This window comes from Capricornis sumatraensis, chromosome 7 (assembly GCF_032405125.1).
Source record: "Capricornis sumatraensis isolate serow.1 chromosome 7, serow.2, whole genome shotgun sequence".
Lineage (NCBI taxonomy): Eukaryota > Metazoa > Chordata > Mammalia > Artiodactyla > Bovidae > Capricornis > Capricornis sumatraensis.
Window position 1 is genome coordinate 31,860,895 of NC_091075.1, and position 20,127 is coordinate 31,881,021.

General features: G+C 37.4%; 1 protein-coding gene across 1 annotated transcript in view; it reads left to right on the forward strand.

The window, feature by feature from the left end:
* The window catches only part of UNC5C (unc-5 netrin receptor C), a 421,047-nt gene that overhangs the window by 255,622 nt on the left and 145,298 nt on the right, over positions 1-20,127 (forward strand). Inside the window, exon 3 of the mRNA XM_068975344.1 lies at positions 18,972-19,115. Within this exon, the coding sequence (XP_068831445.1) occupies positions 18,972-19,115 (144 nt within the window). The remainder of the gene's footprint in view (positions 1-18,971; positions 19,116-20,127) is intronic.

A 20,127-nucleotide genomic window follows, 5' to 3' on the forward strand; every position in this document is an offset into this window, starting at 1 on the left:
GACCATGTGGTCAGCTGGAGCAGTGCCTATGAGAGGGCGGCAGAGTAGGATTGGGACTCTGAGAGTCCTGCAGTTCTGCCTGCTAGGGGGCTGGGCCCCTGACCTAAGCCTGTGGAGTTGTGACAGAAGCATTTATTATGGGAAGGTTCACTCTCCACCCTCATTCGGCATTTCTTTTGCAGTAGAATTTGGTGAACAGTTATAAGAACATTTTACTTTTTTGTCAATAGTATATCCATTCAAGAGTAATAAACCAGGCTCCTTTTACATGACTGCTCTGTAACTATTTCTCCTTTTCCATAATAGCTCAGTCTATCTTTCTTTCAAGATTCTGATGAGATACATTTATGATGAGATTCAGCAGTTCACTATTTATCTCTAAACATATTTCCAAGGACATTTATTAACCACTGATTTATTCAACGCTGCATTTGCCAGTGGAATCTGACAAAAAATGTGACTAAATGGGCTTATAATAGTGTATGAAGTAAGTACATTCCAACTTGGAAGCAAAAAGAAAGTACTAGATGAATGATATGCGTGTAAATAAACATAGTGTTGTAAGGCGCACATGTATACTGTCTATATAACATACACACTGTATGCTGAAGCCCAGTTTTGTTTGTCAGCATGTTGTATGTATCCTTTAGACTGAATGGTCCTGTCCATTAAGTTAATTTTTACTGAAAACATGGCTAATCATGAAAATGCTATCATCTTTATTAGTGCTATCATCACAGAATATTGTTTATTATGATTCCACACTTTATGTCACTGAGCTGCACGTGTTAAATAGCCAGCATTCCTGTTCTCCCACAGAGATTGTTTATCCACTAGCTTATGTAGCCTTTGAAGGGAATACATTTATAAGAGAAAGGAAAAAGAACAAAACTTTGCCTGGAGATATGAACAGACACATGATTGAAGCTGTTTGTTCAGTTGGCAGTATTATACAGTTACATAAATATCTCAGGGAATCGGAGCTTGCGGTGGGAAGCAGTCATGCTTCCTTCTTTCTTTCTCTTTGTGGTGCTAGTTCAGAATGGACATGAAGACATTACAAATTATACACAGCATTCAGAATCAGGCATTATTCTTACATTATTTCAAGTTTTAGTTTCCCTATCTCTTGTGAAAACATCAAAATAAGATGTTGGACTGTAAAAAAAATTGTAACAGTCACTAAACATTATAACCTAGATTTTCACATCAATTTCAACAGTTTTTTAGAAATAGTACTTTGAAAAACTATAAGCATACCATTTGAAAACATTTTTGTTACATAATAAGCAAATTATACTCTTTTATAGCATTTGGGGCATAATATTAAAATCACATTCAGATATGTGAGAAAAAATTAATAGAAATTCTTCTCTATGTATATAACAAGATGTTACCAAATATTTTTTCATTATTTGGAGCTAAGCATTGAATCATGGTTTAAAAAAACAACAAAGTATTGTGAAATTTATCGGTATTTTGTTCACTCATTTATCCAATAATCATATATGAAAACCTACTGTGTGCCAGGCATATTATGATCTGTATCATTTAAGTCTGTATTATGCTAGGCTACAGAGGGTATGGCAACCCATTGCAGTATTCTTGCCTAGAGAGTCCCATGGACAGGAGCCTGGTGGGCTACGGTCCATAGGGTCAGAAAGAGTCAGACACAACTGAAGCAAACTTAGCATGCGCACACAGTAACAATTATACCTTTCCAAGGATACAGACACTCAAACACGATAGAACAGTCTGCATAACAGTTCCAGGAAAATGCCCTTGGTTGTAGGGCAGCACTGTACTCTCTGGTCAGGCCTGGACCCAAACTCCTTCCCTCTTGTGGCTCTGCTCTTCTCTGAGGCTTCATCTTCTGCATCCTCCCAGCAGAAAGGGAAAGACATCAAGGAGGACATTCGCCAGCTTCTTCAACATTTTGGCCAGGAAGATGTACACGTTGCTTCCACTCACATTATATTGACCATAATTTTTAAAAGGAAGCTAGAATATGTGGTCTCATTGTGTTCTTTGGGAGATATGAGGAGACATCAGTCTTTGCCAAAGTCTTCCTACAAAATACTTTGTTTTAAATTTTTCTTTTGATCTAGTAAGAGTCTGGTGAAATACACTGAGAAAGGATAATCTAAGGAAATGAGAAATTTAATGCCCTTTGCAAAGTTACTCATGATGATAGACAGTTCAGTTCAGTTCAGTTGCTCAGTCATGACTAACTCTTTAGATCTCATGGACTACAACACACCATGCCTCCCTGTCCATCACCAACTCCTGAGTTTACTCAAACTCATGTCCATTGAGTCGGTGATGCCATCAACCATCTCATTCTCTGTTGTACCCTACTCCTTCCACCTTCAATCTTTCCCAGAATCAGGGTCTTTCCCAGTGAGTCAGTTCTTCGCCTCAGGTGGCCAAAGTACTGGAGTTTCAGTTTCTGCATCAGTCCTTTCAATGAATATTCAGGACTTATTTCCTTTAGGACTGAGTGGTTAGATCTTCTTGCAGTAGAAGGGACTCTCAAGAGTCTTCTCCAACACCACAGTTCAAAAGCATCAATTCTTCGGTGCTCAGCTTTCTTTATACTCCAACTCTCACATCCATACATGACTACTGGAAAAACCATAGCTTTGAATAGATGGACATTTGTTGGCAAAGCAATGTCTCTGCTTTTTAATATGCTATCTAGGTTGGTCATAACTTTTCTTCCAAGGAGCAAGTGTATTTTAATTTCATGGCTGCAGTCAACATCTGCAGTGATTTTGGAGCCCCCTAAAAATAAAGTCTCTCACTGTTTCCATTGTTTCCATCTATTTGCCATGTAGTGATGGGACCAGATGCCATGATCTTAGTTTTCTAAATGTTGAGCTTTAAGTCAGTTTTTTCACTCTCCTCTTTCACTTTAATCAAGAGACTCTTTAGTTCTTCTTCGCTTTCTGCCATAAGTGTGGTATCATCTGCATATCTGAGACTATTGATATATCTCCTGGCAATCTAATTCCAGCTTCTGCTTCTTCCAGCCCAGCATTTAGCATGATTCTCTCTGTATAGAAGTTAAATAAACAGGGTGACAAGATACAGCCTTGATGTACTCCTTTTCCTATTTGGAACCAGTCTGTTGTTCCATGTCTATTTCCAACTTTGCTTTCTGACCTGCGTACAGATTTCTCAGGTCAGGTGGTCTGGTATTCCCATCTCTTTCAGAATTTTCCACAGTTTATTGTGATCCACACAGTCAAAGGCTTTGGCATAGTCAATAAAGCAAAAACCGATGTTTTTCTGGAACTCTCTTGCTTTTTCAATGACCCAGCAGATGTTGGCAGTTTGATCTCTGGTTCCTCTACCTTTTCTAAAACCTTTTCTAAAATCTGGAAGTTCACAGTTCACGTACTGTTGAAGGCTGACTTGGAGAATTTTGAGCTTTACTTTGCTAGCATGTGAGATGAGTGCAATTGTGTGGTAGTTGGAGCATTCTTTGACATTACCTTTCTTTGGGATTGGAGTGAAAACTGACCTTTTCCAGTCCTGTGGCCACTGCTGAGTTTTCCAAATTTGCTGGCATATTGAGTGCAGCACTTTCACAGCATCATCTTTTAGGATTTGAAATAGCTCAACTGGAATTCCGTCACCTCCACTAGCTTTGCTTGTAGTGATGCTTCCTAAGGCCCACTTGACTTTGCATTCCAGGATGTCTGGCTCTAAGTGAGTGATCACACCATCATAATTATCTGGGTTATGAAGGTCTTTTTTGTACAGTGCTTCTGTGTATTCTTGCCATGTCTTCTTAATATCTTCCGCTTCTGTTAGGTCCATACCATTTTTGTCCTTTATTGAGCCCATCTTTGCATGAAATGTTCCCTTGGTATCTCTAACTTTTTTGAAGAAAATGGTTTCTAAGGCAAACCATTCAATATCACAGTAATCCAAGTCTATGCCCTGACCAGTAATGCTGAATAAGCTGAAGTTGAACAGTTCTATGAAGACCTTCTAGAACTAACACCCCCAAAAGATATCCTTTTCATCATAGGGGACTGGAATGCAAACAGGATGTCAAGAAATACCTGGCAATTTGGCAATGCAAGGCAAATTTGTCCTTGGAGTATAGAATGAAGCAGGGCAGAGGCTAATAGAGTTTTGCCAAGAGAACACACTGGTCATAGCAAACACCCTCTTCCAACAGCACAAGATATGGCTCTACACATGGACAACGCCAGATGGTCAGTACTGAAATCAGATTGATTATATTCTTTGCAGCCAAAGAGGGAGAAACTCTATACATTCAGCAAAAACAAGACCAGGAGCTGACTGTGGCTCAGATCATGAACTCCTTATTGCCAAATATAGACTTAAATTGAAGAAAGTAGGGAAAACCACTAGATCATTCAGGTATGACCTAAATCAAATCCCTTATGACTATACAGTGGAATTGAGAAATAGATTCAAGGGATTAGATCTGATAGACAGAGTGCCTGAAGAACTGTGGACAGATGCTCTTGACATTATACAGGAGGCAGGGATCAACACCATCCCCAAGAAAAAGAAATGCAACATGGTTATCTGAGGAGACCTTACAAATAGCTGTGAAAAGAAGAGAAGCCAAAGGCAGAGGAGAAAAGGAAAGATATACCCATTTGAATGCAGAGTTCCAAAGAATAGCAAGGAGAGATAAGAAACCCTTCCTTAGTGATTATAGCCAAGAAAAGTGAAAGTGAGGTCACTCAGTCCTGTCTGACTCTTTGTGACCCCATAGAGTGTCACTCTGCTTATTTAGCTTATAACAGAATACATCATGAGAAATGCTTGGCTAGATGAAACACAACCTGGAATCAAGATTGCCAGGAGAAATATCAATAAACCTTAGATGTACAGATGACATCACCATTACGGCAGAAAGTGAAGAAGAACTAAAGAGCCTCTTGATTAAAGTGAAAGAGGAGAGTGAAAAAATTGGCTTAAAGCTCAACATTCAGGAAACTAAGATCATGGCATCTGGTCCCATCACCTCATTGCAAATAGACAGGGAAACAGTGGAAACAGTGAGAGACTTTATTTTGAGGGGCTTCAAAATCACTGCAGATGATGACTGCAGCCATGAAATTAAAATACACTTGCTCCTTGGAAGAAAAGTTATGACCAAGCTAGATAGCATATTAAAAAGCAGAGACATTACTATGCTAACAAAGGCCCATCTAGTCAAGGCTATGGTTTTTCCAGTAGTCATGTATGGATGTGAGAGTTGGACTATAAAGAAAGCTTAGTGCCAAAGAATTGATGTTTTAGAACTGTGGTGTTGGAGAAGACTCTTGCACTGCAAGGAGAGTCCCTTGCACTGCAAGGAGATCCAACCAGTCCATCCCAAAGGAGGTTAGTCCTGGGTGTTCATTGGAAGGACTAATGCAGAAGCTGAAACTCTAATATTCTGGCCACCTGATGCAAAGGGCTGACTCATTTGAAAAGACCCTAATGCTGGGAAAGATTGAAGTCAGGAGGAGAAGAGGTTGACAGGATGAGATGGCTGGATGGCATCGTCAACTCAATGCACATGAGTTTGAGTAAACTCCGAGAGTTGGTGATGGACAGGGAGGCCTAGCGTGTTGCAGTCCATGGGATCACAGAGTCAGACACGACTGAGTGACTGAACTGGACTGTAGCCTACCAGGCTCCTCCGCCCATGGGATTTTCAAGGCAAGAGTGCTGGAGTGAGTTGTCATTTCCTTCTCCAGGGGATCTTCCCAACCCAGGGATCAAACGCAGGATGATAGCCAAGCAAGGACTAAAAATCAGGTCTTTTGCCTTTTGGTCTAGTATTCTATATTTTCTATACTTAGCTCTTTCTGTCAATAAAGACTTTCATACCATAGAAAACAATGATCCAAATTTCATTTGACTTGATAACTATTTCAATGTCACTGTGATTTCTTAAAAATTTCTTAAAAAGTTAAAGAAAAATTTCTTTTAAATTCAATTTCTTGTTTTCCTGTTGAAGGAGGTTTATCAGTTATATTGTAGGACATCTAATACTCATTTCCTGTTCTTTCCTTCCTGGGCACAGATGAGTACTACAGGTCCTGCATTCTTGCCATGCAACTTGGCCAAGTGAATCTTCTTTTCCTTGGGCTATGAGTGAGTTATGTAAACTTCCAAGCCAAGCATTTTAAGAGCAGGTGTGAGCTCTCTGTGCTATCTTCTCCTTACTTGTGGACCCTGGTAGCCATGGCTGAAAAGATGTAGGTTGCAGATAGATGCAGCCTGGATTACTAAGAAAGCTGAGATAAAATAGCTGCCCTGAAGACTTCTGTGATAGAAAATAATTTTAATTTTGTAAAACCTCTAAAATGAGAGGCATTGTTTAGTACACAGCATGACATAAACTATTTAGCTTCTAAAATTACGTTAGGCTAGTCTTGTATTAAGGGCTTACTCTGCTAAGAGTTTTACATGTATCACCTTATATAATCATTAAAGTAACCCACTGAGTTAGGAATTTTAATTCACACTTTCTCATTGAGGTAAGTGTTATTTAGGGAGTTAGAGGAATTTTCTGAAAATCATACATCTGGTCACTGGAGGAACTAGAATTTGAACCAAATACTTCACCAAAGATCATACCCTCAATTAAGTTAATTGCCAAGGATTAATTAAACTTAAGGTTTTACTGGCCTACCTGTAGCGGTATTGTCCTCTTGAATTCTAGGTTTTATAAACCTTTGGATTATAAAAGATTTGATAAACCTTTGGTTTATCAGAAACTAAGTCTATGCAACTTAGAATCAGCAGAAGATCAAAGAGACAGTCTCTATAGAAACAAAAAAGGAAAAATGTTAAAGTGCTTATTTTCATTATTGTGTTATATCATCTCTTCCTTTGGACTAGCAAAAGAAATATTTGAGACAAGAATCTCAGAATATATAGAAATATTTTGGAAATATCAGAATAAATAGTTATTTCTCAGAATTAAAAAGTTAAAATTGAAAATTGGTGTTTCAGCCAAAGTTGAATATACACTACTAGCTTGGAAATATGAAATGCTAGTATTTTTCACCTCTACTTAGAATTTCACAAGTTAAATTTTTTTCCTTCTTTTTGTAAATTGATTCCTTCTCACATACTTGATTTTTTTTTTTTTAAGGATAAGAAAAAAGGGTCTCATTGGTACATGCACATGTTCTCAGTCATTTCCGTCATGTTAGACTCTTTGTGACCTCATGGACTGTAACCCGCCAGGCTTCTCTGTTCATGGGATTCTCCAGGCAAGAATACTGGAGTGGATTGCCATGCCCTCCTCCAGGGGATCTCCCCCACCCAGGGATCGAACCCACGTCTCCTACAGTGGCAGGTGGATTCTTTACCCACTGAGCCACCTGGGAAACCCATCTCATTGATACTTGATCTGTATTTACTCAGCTCTTACTGGAGGCTCAACAACTTTGGAGGCTCTACAAAGCATTACAGTAACTCCACTTTTGTTCCCCATTGTTAGTGCAATTACCAAAGGACATTCAAAATTTAAATCAAAGTTGTGTCTGAGTATGTCTTTCTGGCTAAGATAGGAGGTACAGCTGCCACCATGACTGAAAGTTCCTTTCCTCTAAGATATAAGGGGACACAATCACATATCTTTTAAATAAGTATATCATAGTGCCCTGGGGGAAATATTCTTTCATTAATTCAACAAATAATTATTGCATACATACAATGTGTGCCAAGGATTATTCTAGATCATAGCAACATCAGATAGCAAACAAAAATTTGTACCCTGATGGAACTCACATCCCAGTTGGAAAGTGAAGAAAGACTCTAGAAGATGTAATTAAGTTCATCAATTTTAAGTCTTCTCTAAACAGTGAATGTTTGCTTATTCTACCCCAAATTAGTCAGAACTAGCCTAGTTAGTTGTAGTCCATGGGGTCGCTAGGAGTCAGACATGACTGATTGACTTCACTTTCACTTTTCACTTTCATGCATTGGAGAAGGAAATGGCAACCACTCCAGTGTTCTTGCCTGGAGAATCCCAGGGACAGGGGAGCCTGGTGGGCTGCCGTCTATGGGGACGCACAGAGTCGGACACGACTGAAGTGACTTAGCAGCAGCAGCAGCAGCAGCAGCAGCCTAGTTAGTTATTTCCATTTGGTTGCTTAGTGTCCTTGTTTTACCTGGTGGTTGGATAGGGACGTAAGTAATGCCTAATAGGTGAGCTATCCAAGTTCCTTGGTTACAGAAACCAGTAGACTCTTCACTTACTCATCAGGGTAGCTCCTCTCTATCTGTGCTCTGATATAATAGGGACCTTGGGGGTGAGTAAAGTCTTAGGTGACTGGGCTGAAGGACAGGAAACTTATAGGCCAATCACTAGAACTTGTTCCTGCTGTTCAGATTCCATTTCTAAATAATCATAGCCACATCTACATTGTCCTGGAGAGTTGACATCCCCACCCAGACTGAGCTCCCCCAGCTCTGTTGAAAATTTCACAAAGCAGCCATGTCTTTCTCATCTGGGTTTGTAACTAACATAATTTCCAGTTAGGGTGGTGTTCTCCCCCTCTCTTAAGACTATGTTAGTACTTCCAATGATAATTTTGGTAATAAAACATAGTTTTATTCTCAGTTGTTATTCTTTTATACTTTAAAAGAATTTTATCGATTTCAAGAACTTTTGTAGCCATTAGTCCATTTCTTTTCTCACAACCCAATAAAACAAATAAATTCTTGACTTCATTTTCCAAGTTCAACCAAGGGTTGATGAAGTTAAGATTTTCCAAAAATCAAATAGTAAATACTGAGCAGGAATTTATTCTCTTAACTAAATAAATCACTAAGTGGCTGTGTATTAGACAAGTATTTTTAAAAAATGTCTTAAAAGGCTTCTCAGATAGCACTAGTTGTAAAGAGTGAGTGAGTGAAGTCGCTCAGTCGTGTCCGACTCTTTGCAACCCCATGGACTGTCGGGTCACCTACCAGGCTCCTCTATCCATGGGATTCTCCAGGCAAGAATACTGGAGTGGGTTGCCATTCCCTTCTCCAGGGCATCTTCCTGATCCAGGGATTGAACCCAGGTCTCCCATCTTGCAGGCAGACGCTTTAACCTCTGAGCCACCAGGAGCCTGCCTGCCAATTCAGGAGACTTGAGATACAAGTTCAGTCCCTGGGTTGGGAAGATCTCCTGGAGGAGGAAAATGGCAACACACTCCAGGATTCTTGCCTGGAAAATTGCATGGACAGGGGAGCTATAGTTCATGTAGTCACGAAGAGTCAAGACACAACTGACGCGACTCAGCACAGACAAGTATTTGTCTAACCCTTCAGTTGTAATAATACTTGTCCTGCATGAGTTGAATTTTTCCCAAAAAGTGAGCGTTTTTAATTTGTTTTTAAAGTTTTTTTTTTTGAAAATAAATGCACTGCTTTTAAAATAAATAGGTAGCTGTCCCCAGTAACTTACATGTGAACTATGTAAGTGGCGATCACTCCAGAGGTGATAGCACTTAATGCTTGTTTATAAATCATTTGGGATAAGAAAATAAACAAAAGCCTGATGGTAGGGCTGATTATTATTCTGAATATATGTACCTGATTTTTACTGTCAGGCTGTTTTCAGAGGGTTACCAAGAATATTGCTTTCAACACATGATTAATGACTTCATGTAAGATCATAGTTCTGAAAACAAATTTTGTAATGATAATTAAAATTATGAAAATTCAATTTAAGTAAATCAGATTAGTTTTCTTTATTAGTAAAGCCATATTAATCTCTCTAAAGCTAAAGCAGATGTCATTTTTAAAATGTCATTCACCACTGCACAATTTTCACAAGCTCATTCTCCATAAAACAGTCTTCTCTAGCTGCTATACATGGCTCTCCAGGATCTCTCTTCTGGTCTTATTTCTTACTTAATTCATGTAAACTATTCTGCACTGTGATCCCCATGTTTTTTATTCTGTGCCCTTTGGCTTCTTGCTGTTCTCTCCTCTTCAAGTATCTTTGATTCATCTCTAAATTTTTAAACCCAAACCATGCTTCAACATCAAATTCAAATATTCTATTCCCCAGGTTTCCCCTGATCTCACCTTCTAAAACTATTTCACTGTAGCTTTTTTTATGGGTTTTTTTTGGAATTTTCCAAACAGTGGATTAATTTTATTCTATATATCAACATCTGGAGAATGCTAAGCAAATTGAAAGCCATGCTGAAATGGGTTCTTTGTTTACATTGACTATAGGGTTCTATGGTTTAATAAATTAGGGGGAATGTTAAGTAAGTAAGTGCTAGTTGCTCAGTTGTGTCCAACTCTTTGTGTTCCCATGGATTGTAGCCAGCCAGGCTCCTCTGTCCATGGAATTCTCCAGGCAAGAATACTGGATTGGGTTGCCATTCCCTTCTCCACAGAATCTTCCTGACCCAGGGATCAAACCTGGGTCTCTTCTCTTCTTGCAGGCAGATTTTTACTATCTGAGCCACCATCTGAGCCACCTGAGGAGAATGTTGGCAGTCCAAATTAAACCCACTTCTTTATGGCAGAACTCCTGACCAACACCTTTGGTATACTAATGGCATTCCAAGTTTCTAAGAGAATGTTGTAGTAAGCAGAAATTCCCACTTATTTGAGGAGAAACCACTTTTTCTAGGCACAGTTGGGGAATATTGTAGTGAAAGAAATTGGGACTTTGGATTCAGACAACTGTGGTTCTGAATCCTGATTTCAGTAGTTATTGGCTGTGTGAGCAGTTGTTTAAATTCTCACCTCCATACCTTACCCATATTATAGGTTTAACAATATTAATCCCAAGAATTATTATGCAGATTAACTGAGACCCATGGTAGATGCTCATTAAATACTAGTTACCTTTACTGTTCTGAGTTACAATTAAATTTACTTATTCCTAGGATTTAACACTACTTGAATTATAGCTATAGCACACAAATCATTCATTCATTTAACATACATTAGACAAATATTTGTACCAATTACTATACTGATGGATATACAATGCATTTGAGAGAGTCCCTTTACTCAGTAAACTACTGTTTTTACCTCTCGTATTAGACAGTAAGCTTCTGAAAGCAGAATCCATGAGCATGTCATCTCCATGCCCATCTTGGAAATACTGTGCATAAAACAGGTGCTCAAGAACAGTCTCCACAGTAGAAAGTAACCCACAGGAGGACAGAGTCTTTCTTGATCTTCTTTACCACTGTGTCCTTAGCATATAATAGAGTCTCAACAAATACATACTGCATGAAGGATGGATGAAAGTATAATAAGGTCTATAATTCATAACTCCACAGTTAACTCATCTCCAATAACTTGTTATTATTCCCCACCATATTGACAGAAATCTTTTTCTAAAAAAATTGTTAAAATTACCTCTATTGAAATTACTAATGAACTGCCTGAAACTGGGACAGAAAGGAATTCATGTAGTTAGAGTTGGATAATTATTAACAATTATGCTTTTAAAGAGAAATGTTGAATATATATTCAAATATATATAAAGTTTGATGTTTTAAGGAACATATTTAGATGAGTAATGTATTTGCTATCTCAGTGGAATGTGCTTTGTGTCTTTCCAGGTTAAACAGACTGCCATATCGTGTTGCATAGAATTGCTTCTTTATATCCTAAAGAACATTGACATACAAGAAGAGGTTAATTAGAGAAAGCATTTTAGTTCCCATTTTGGCCTCAGAAAGGCTTACTGAAACAGAGTTTCAATAGGTCTTTCATCACCAAAGTTAGGAGTAAGAATTAAATGATGGGCCAAAACTGGTAGGATTAACTTCTGTCAACTCATTTATACAACTCTATAAGTAAGATAAAATATTTTATATACCCACCACTCCAATTATCCTTCATACTTTCAGCCCTAAGTTTGATGGTGGTGAGAAAGTCAAACCACATTAGGAGCACTGAACTTCCCTGGTGGTCCAGAGGTTAAGAATCTGTCTGCCAATGTAGGGGAAATGGGTTCAATCCATGGTCCGGGAAGATTCCGCATGTGGCAAGACAGCTAAGCCCGAGCACCACAGATATTGAGCCCTTGAGCTCTATCCTCCATGCTCTGCAAAAAGAGAAGCCTTCAAAGCCTGAGAAGCAACAAAGACTCAACACAACCAAAAATAAAATAAATTAATTAACTACATTGTTTTAAAAGGTAGGAACACTGGTTCTCCTTATGAGGATGTTATGACATCTAAACCTGACACTCCTGCAAAGGAAAGGGAAAAACAGTGTTAGCATTGTTGGTGTAAGTCATTTGTCACTCTCTTTTAATAGCATCTTGTAATTAAAATTTGAAGTTTCAGAAAGGAAGATAGCATTTATCTGTGGTTGACATATATTAGGTTGATGCAAACGTAATTACAGTTTTGGACCGTAATTTTAAATCATTACAACCTAGGCTTAAGCACATCTTTATTAATCAAAATAGGAACCATTAGAGTCAACACATTTTTGCCAATGAGAAATGTTTATTCCTGTCATGTAAAAATCCATGCCCCAGGTTTAGATGAACTTTTGGAAAGCATTTTTGGCCTCCTGCTGGTTATGGAAGCATTTTCCCTGTAAAAAGTTGTTGAGATGACTGAAAATATGGTAGTCAGTTTGGGAAAGGTCAGGTGAATATGACAGACAAGGCAAAACCTTGTAGCCCAGTAACTTTTGAAGTGTTGGTTGTGCAACGTGTGGGTGGGTGTTGTTGGAGAGAATTGGGCCCTTTCTGTTGACCAGTGCCATCGGCAGGAATTGCAGTTTTCAGTGCATATCAATTTTCTGAGTGTACTTCTCAAATACACTGGTTTCTCTGGGATTCAGAAAGCTATAATGGATCAGATGGATAGCAGACCACCAAAGAGTGACCATGCCCTTTTCTTGGTGCAGGTTTGGTTTGGGAAGTGCTTTGGAATTTCATCTTGCTCCAACCACTGAGCTGATCATTGCCGGTGTCATATAAAATCTACCTTTTGTCACATGTCATAATCTGATGGAGAAATGGTTCATTATTGTTGCATAGAATAAGAGAAGACAACGATTCAAAATGAAAATCTTTTTGATTTGTGGTCAACTCATGAGGCACCCACTTATCAAGATTTTTCACTTTTCCAATTTGCTTCAAATGCTAAATGACCACAACATGGTCAACGTTGCGTTCTTTGGCAACTTCTTGTGTAGTTGTAAGGGGATCAGCTTTGATGATGCTCTTGGTTGGTCATTGTTAACTCCTAATGGCCAGTCACTCCACTTCTCATCTTCAAGGCTCTCATCTCCTTTGAGAAACTTCTGGAACCACCACTGCACTGTATGTTCGTTAGCAGTTCTGGACCAAATGCATTGTTGATTTTACGAGTTGTCTCTGCTGCTTCATGAACCATTTTGAACAATAAGAAGATCACTTGAATTTGTTTTTTGTCTAACATCATTTCCATAGTTTAAAATAAATATAAAATACACAAGTTTAATGTCATTAGCAAAAAAACATAAAGTGAGAAATGCACATTAAAGTGATGTATAACATAACTACTTTATTTCAGAATGTATTCCAATATCAAATGGGAAATTTCAACAATGCAAAACCGCAATTACTTTTGCACCAACCTAATAGCTTTCTAGAACTACTAGACATCTCCCCACTTCCAGATACATAATCCAATGCATATTTTTTTCTCAGCTCTAGATAAAACAAAAATATAATGAACTAAAACACAGACCCTTATTGGACACAGAATGCCACACAGAACCAAATGGCTAGAAATTATCACATACAAGGGAATCAAGTCAAACTATTACATAAAAGAACAAAATTCTTCCAAGGAAATCTCTTGAACCTCTCAGTCTCAGCCATGTTATTCCTTAACTTTCAGGAAAATTCATCCATATCACAAAGACAGTAAATGTAAGTTTAACAAAAACACTCATAATAAATCTAATACACTAGTAAGTTGCAATTCCCAATTATACAAAGTAATTTTAGTTACTTAGGTGGCCTGTTTATATATTATATATTGAAAATTCAAGGGAAACATTTCAGAGAGAAATTGGTAAATTATGCATTTACAGTGTCTGCTTTTCCTGATGTACTTTAAAGACTGTCAAATGACTTCATGTAACAAAGAGCAATGTTGTAATTATAAAGTTCTGCCTTACAAGTTATCATATTTATTATTTTGTGAGAGTTATAAGTTACTAAAATAATTTTCAGTTTTTATGGTATGACATCTTTTAAATAAAAGGATCTTGTGTGATTAAATTTATATTAAGACATCTCAAACTGATACGTTTCATATTTTAGATATTGGTGAAAATTAATAGGATTGAGCTCTAGTAGAAAGCATGAAAAAGAGAAACATGCTAATTCAATAAAATGTTGTAGTATATTCCAGAACATCCTTACCTGTAGCTTTGTACATTTACAAGTACTATGTGAATATATTCTGATGAGATTTGGTACAGTGACCTCTGTAGCTCTTCTCCCCATAGGGAGAGTACTGGAAGAAATAGAATTGCCAGGTCTATACAACAAAGTGTCTCAAAACTTCCCTTTGCATATGAAAGATTAAGCAATTGGGAGGAATGAAAAATACAACTGGGGCACACAAAACACCTCAGACTAACATGAGGTGAAGATGCTTTTTAGTGAAACATACATGGGGTATTAAAAGATGCAGGTTTGATGAACACATTTAAAAAAAAATTTTAAGATGATGCATAACTTGAGTATCACCTAATAAACATGATAAATGAATAGCACAAGCTTGGATGTGAAACTTGATCCATCTTTACATTTCTGGAACTTAACAGTTAATTTTTGACATTAGTGAATTTTTACTATTTGTTGATAGCACTGCAGATTATGTTTCTGGGGAAATGTGGATATTGCTTTAAATAATTTTACAGCAGCATTAATCACAAATTTGGATCACTTTATAACAATCTCTAGGAAAACACTGTTAGTGATGTCAACACTATTCGAAGTTAAAATTATCCTAAAGATAAGAAATAAATGTCAAGTACTAGATTTTATTGCTATATTCAGGTATAGCCTCATAAAGATCCAATCAGAGGGTTGCATTTATATCGGAATTTCTAGTCATTTGAAACTCCCTATTAACAAGTACATATTCATGCTCATTATAAGACTTCTTGGTATAATATGCTAATTACTTTTCTACACTCTGGCTCCCAAACCACAATGATTCCTGTTATAAAAGCAAATCACTGCAAACTTCAAACAGCATGCATCCTTGAGATGCCACTATTAAAGGATGAACAGTGATGGGAAATCTTTGATGTTATCAGACGGGATGGAAAATACACATTTGTATTTGAGTAAATCCTGTAGACTGAAGTATTTCTCCCCACCCTTAAATAACCTGAAACCAATTTCAAGTTCCCAAACGCTCTTCAAAGCAACCTGCCTTGGAAGTAATGCTGATGGCATTTCAAATTTCAAGGCAGCTTGCTTTTTCCATCTCAAGACTTCAGGCAGATTTGAAATTTCACTTTCAAAGAGAAAGGACATTACCTACTTTTACCCAAACCACTAGTCTCTGGTTTGATGAACAAAATGTCATAGGTAATGAACTTACCTATGATAATAAAAAGATGATATGTAACCCAGTAACTCAGAGTCTGAATAATGCAGCTAATTCTAGACAATTCTAAAATCTAAGTGTTTAGATACTTAATGCTTCAGGTTTTTTTCTTTTTCTGGTGGTGCTGACCAAAAGTTGGAATATAAGCTTTGGGCCTGTGGCAGGGCCAGTGTACCCAACTGTAATTAATCCATCTCCTGCTGAATGGAGCATCTGTGAAGCTGAAGACAAAAATCAGTGTGTGCTTGACTCCTGAGCCCATGGGGAGCCTGGGCCACACAATTCAGAACATTCACACTGTGAATAATCCCTGTAGTAGGAGGGTTAGGTCTGTGGCTTCATAAAAGGATTTAGATTTGTGGTTAATAGAAACATCCATGAGCCTCTTTGGGCAAAAGGATACAGTAGTCCTCATGAAGTTTCCCTAGCTTTTAATTAGGTTTCCTTTGATTGCTCTAAGTAAAAGGGAGGAGTGAAACCTGAAGTTATCATCTTGGGACACAAAGTATTTGTATGCGGTTTTAATATCCTGAGCCTGTTTTGCTGCTGCTCTCTACATTTTGGAAAGAGCCATTATAGTCCTAAGGAACTACACACTGCAGGTTTATCAGCCCTTTGGTGACTGTAAATTTACTGCAGCAACCTTTAGAGGAAGTGTTTCTTTTCCAGTAACTGACTTTCTGCATGAACAGAAAAGGTCCAAACAAATAGAACAGGCAAGAGTATTAAATACCAGAGTGGAGTTAAAAGGTGGCAGGAAAGGAGAGAAGACTGCTCCATCTTTGTACAGGTTTCTAGACATCAGAAAAATGAGAATAATTACAATGAGACAAGAAAATAAAAGGCATAAGCAAGGACCAGGAAAGAGGAAGGAAAGTAGTGCTATTTGTTAAAGTTGGTTTTTCATTGTGGAGGCTGGACATTGGCTAAAATAATATAGTAATCTTTTCAAGGATTGGGATATGCCAGTTACTTGAAAATTCATTTTAAGCTGATCACTATTTAAACATAAAAGCGTTACTTGAAAATTCATTTTAAGCTGATCACTATTTAAACATAAAAGCGTTACTAATTTCCAAAATTTTAAGGTAACATTAAATATATTTAATAAATATTTTAAAATAGAGTCACCCCGTTTAGGACCTTGCCCTGCCTTGGGCTTATAAAACCCACTTTTCTGGGCTTCATTCCAGTTCAGGGACTCATGAGTTGGACTTAAAGACTTAGTTTTTTCTGTGATTCAACTCTCATCCGCTTGTGATGGGAAGAATTATCTATCCTCTAATGAGTCAGCTTCTGCTGCTGTTGGGGGATTGTTAATTTCCCTGAGTGTTTTTATCCATATGAGAATGTCCTAGATTTTAGGGCAAGTACTGAAACACTCTTTTTTAGAATCTCCAGATGACACCTCTTTCATGTTACTTACACCAAGAAGTCATGATCAAACATTTTAAGAAATCATGACTTTTATGAGCTACTTAAACTCTATATCCTATACCTGTCACTGTATCATGTGTCATTTCTTTTATACATTTATATATGCATGCATTTTTTATTCTCATCTGATTATGTCATCTTCTTAAAACCCTTGCCTCTCAGAAAGAAATTCCAAATCCTAAACATGGTGTACAACAGTGATTCTCAAACTATAGCATGCATCAGAATTCTTGGAGGACTTGTTAAAATATTGCTGGACTGGACTCTCAATTTTTCTTTTTCACTGAGTCTGGAGTAGAGCCCAGGAATTTGCATTTTCAACAAGTTCCCAAGTGATGTTGATAAAGCTGTTCTGAGGGCCATACTTTGAGAACTGCAGGTTCACAAGAATGTATATAAATAGGCTGCTTTCTTGTCTCTGGGTTCATTTCATGCTGGTATTCTCTGTGTCCTGTGCTCAGGTATCTTCTCCTGGGTTCCCAGTCTCCTCCTTCCCTTTCTTCTTCTTTCCATGTGTCCTGTCCCTCTCCCCATATGATTTAATCAGTCTAACTCATGCAGGATCCTTCATACTAAGTTGAGTCTCCTTGTTATTCACTCTCATTACTTCAATACTTCTTTGCAGCATTGAACACAATTGTAATTAAATAATAAATTTATACATTCATTATAACTCTAGTTAATATGTGCCCTTCTCACAAAAATAAAGGTTCATTAAGGGCAATGACTATCTTACGCATCAGAATTTCATAAGCACCCAGTGCAATATTTTCTGCATAATTGATGCTTGATAGATATTTCATCCATGAATGAATGAATGAACAAACAATACAAACTAACATAATTAATTTTTCTTACTGTGCTCATACATGATGCTCATACATCATTTATGCTCCGGCTTCCTAAAGAGTGTCCCTTCCAGTTCTCTCAAAGACATTCCATGCTAGCAGTGTGTGCAAGAGAAGTGGCAGTTGCCCACATACATTGCCCATATATATATAATTTAATTTTTCTTGCTCAATGCAAGGAGGCATATTTCAGGATGAATCTCTGAACTAGACTTTAGTATCACAAGATAAATACCCCTAAAATGATAATCCTGGACTCAAGTTCAAGTTTAATTATTTTAGGATTATATAATGCTATGAAATAAATTCCAATTATTTGAGCATTTTAACTGGAATTCACTTTATTTTTAATAGGATTTTGGTTACATTGTTATTAAAGAGAGACATTTGGGCTTTCAAAAATTCATGAAAACTTTAAAATCATTCATTTTCTGGCTAGAACAGAAGAGGTTTGTTAACTAAGGCTAATATTTCTTTCAATAAAAAACAGTGTGCCTTAATAATAAGCAAAGCCATTTAAAATGACTTAGTTTTTTTAAAAAATCACCATATATTTATAAAGTGCTAGATCATATAATAATAAAACCTAAATATATATACTTGTGTATATAAATATGCTAATGATTTATATACTTATGATTATTGTTTTATGTCATTCTCTCTCATTTTATGTAAAGAATTAGGTAAACCTATACTGTAGAGCACACGGGTATCTTACACACAACCTGTATAATTAAGATAGAATCCTTAGAAGATGTTAAATTCAAGTTCATGTTTGAATACACAGAGAAAGTTAACTTGGTGGTGGGTGAATATTAGGTAATAAAGGGAAAGGATTTTTGTGGATAGATCTAATTCACTTTCGTCTTCTGATGAATCCAGAAGACTTCAAATAGCAAATAAGAGAATGAGACAGCTGTGAATCAAGTAACTGGAGCTAGAAGAAAGTCAGAGGAGATGAGAGGCAATATGTGCTTTGTTGGTCCATGGCATTAAGAAGGATCACTAGGGGAAAAATTAGGTATGATGTTTTGTATTTTGTTAGTACAAGTCTTCTCCTGACTTAAATCTTCCTTTGCCTTGGCAGGTCTCATTGTCCGGGAAGTGAGCATTGAGATTTCACGCCAGCAAGTGGAAGAACTCTTTGGGCCTGAAGATTACTGGTGCCAGTGTGTAGCCTGGAGCTCGGCAGGCACCACCAAGAGCCGGAAAGCCTACGTGCGCATTGCATGTAAGTCTCTGTGCAGGGGCACTGTGGGTTCCAGAAGCTAATGGAATATGGGAAAATTTGACCACACCTGCTCTGGTGTCGAAGAACTCTGTTTGAAAACTGCTCCCAGACTTCTGCATTTGAGCTACACTTTCCCCTTAAGTCATCAGAATATCATGTCATTTTTTGTTTCAAGGCATTGAGTAATTTTCCTTTAGGAATGTGAAAGAATTAGTGCTACTTTCAAAAGACCGAATGTTCTTTTTTAATCTAATAGTAATTAGGCTATAGGAAAACAACTATATTCCTTTAATGAGTTTATTCTGCCAATTTGTTAGGACAATGTTGACTAGTTTTGCTATTAGAAATAGAAATTACCCGGCAAAGCTTCTTTATTTGTTTTAGAACTGTTCTAATGCATCAAAACACATCACTATTTTCCAAACTGTATTAATTTCTAGAGTATTTCAGGGAGATATTTCTAATATATGTTCAGGGAGAGGTTAAAAGGGTTCCATAATCAGTAAATGTGGGAAATACTTTTTTGGACAAAGTTAAAGAAGTTCCTTCATTGCAAAACTTTCCAGATTCTTTAATATGCTAATGTACATATTATCCCCAAGGAGGAGATGTTGCCTGCAGCTCTTTCTGCAGACCTTTTTCTCAGTGAGTACTATTCACACGTTGAACAGCATGAATGCTGCTTTAATGTCTGAAGCTTCCATACTGAGAAATTTTCTCAAGTGTGAGACCACTGAAAACCATGTAAATTATACTATCTGAATTCCTTGGCATGTCTGTTCCAGCATGTATGTTAAGTTGCTTCAGTTGTGTCTGATTCTGTGAGACCCCATGGACTGTAGCCCACCAGACTCCTCATCCATGGGATTCTCCAGGCAAGAATACTGGAGTGAGTCACCATGCCCTCCTCCAGGGGATCTTCCCAACCTAGGGATCGAACTCTCGTCTCTTGCATCTCCTGTATTGGCATGCAGGTTCTTTACCACTAGAACCAACTGGGAAGCCCTTGCAT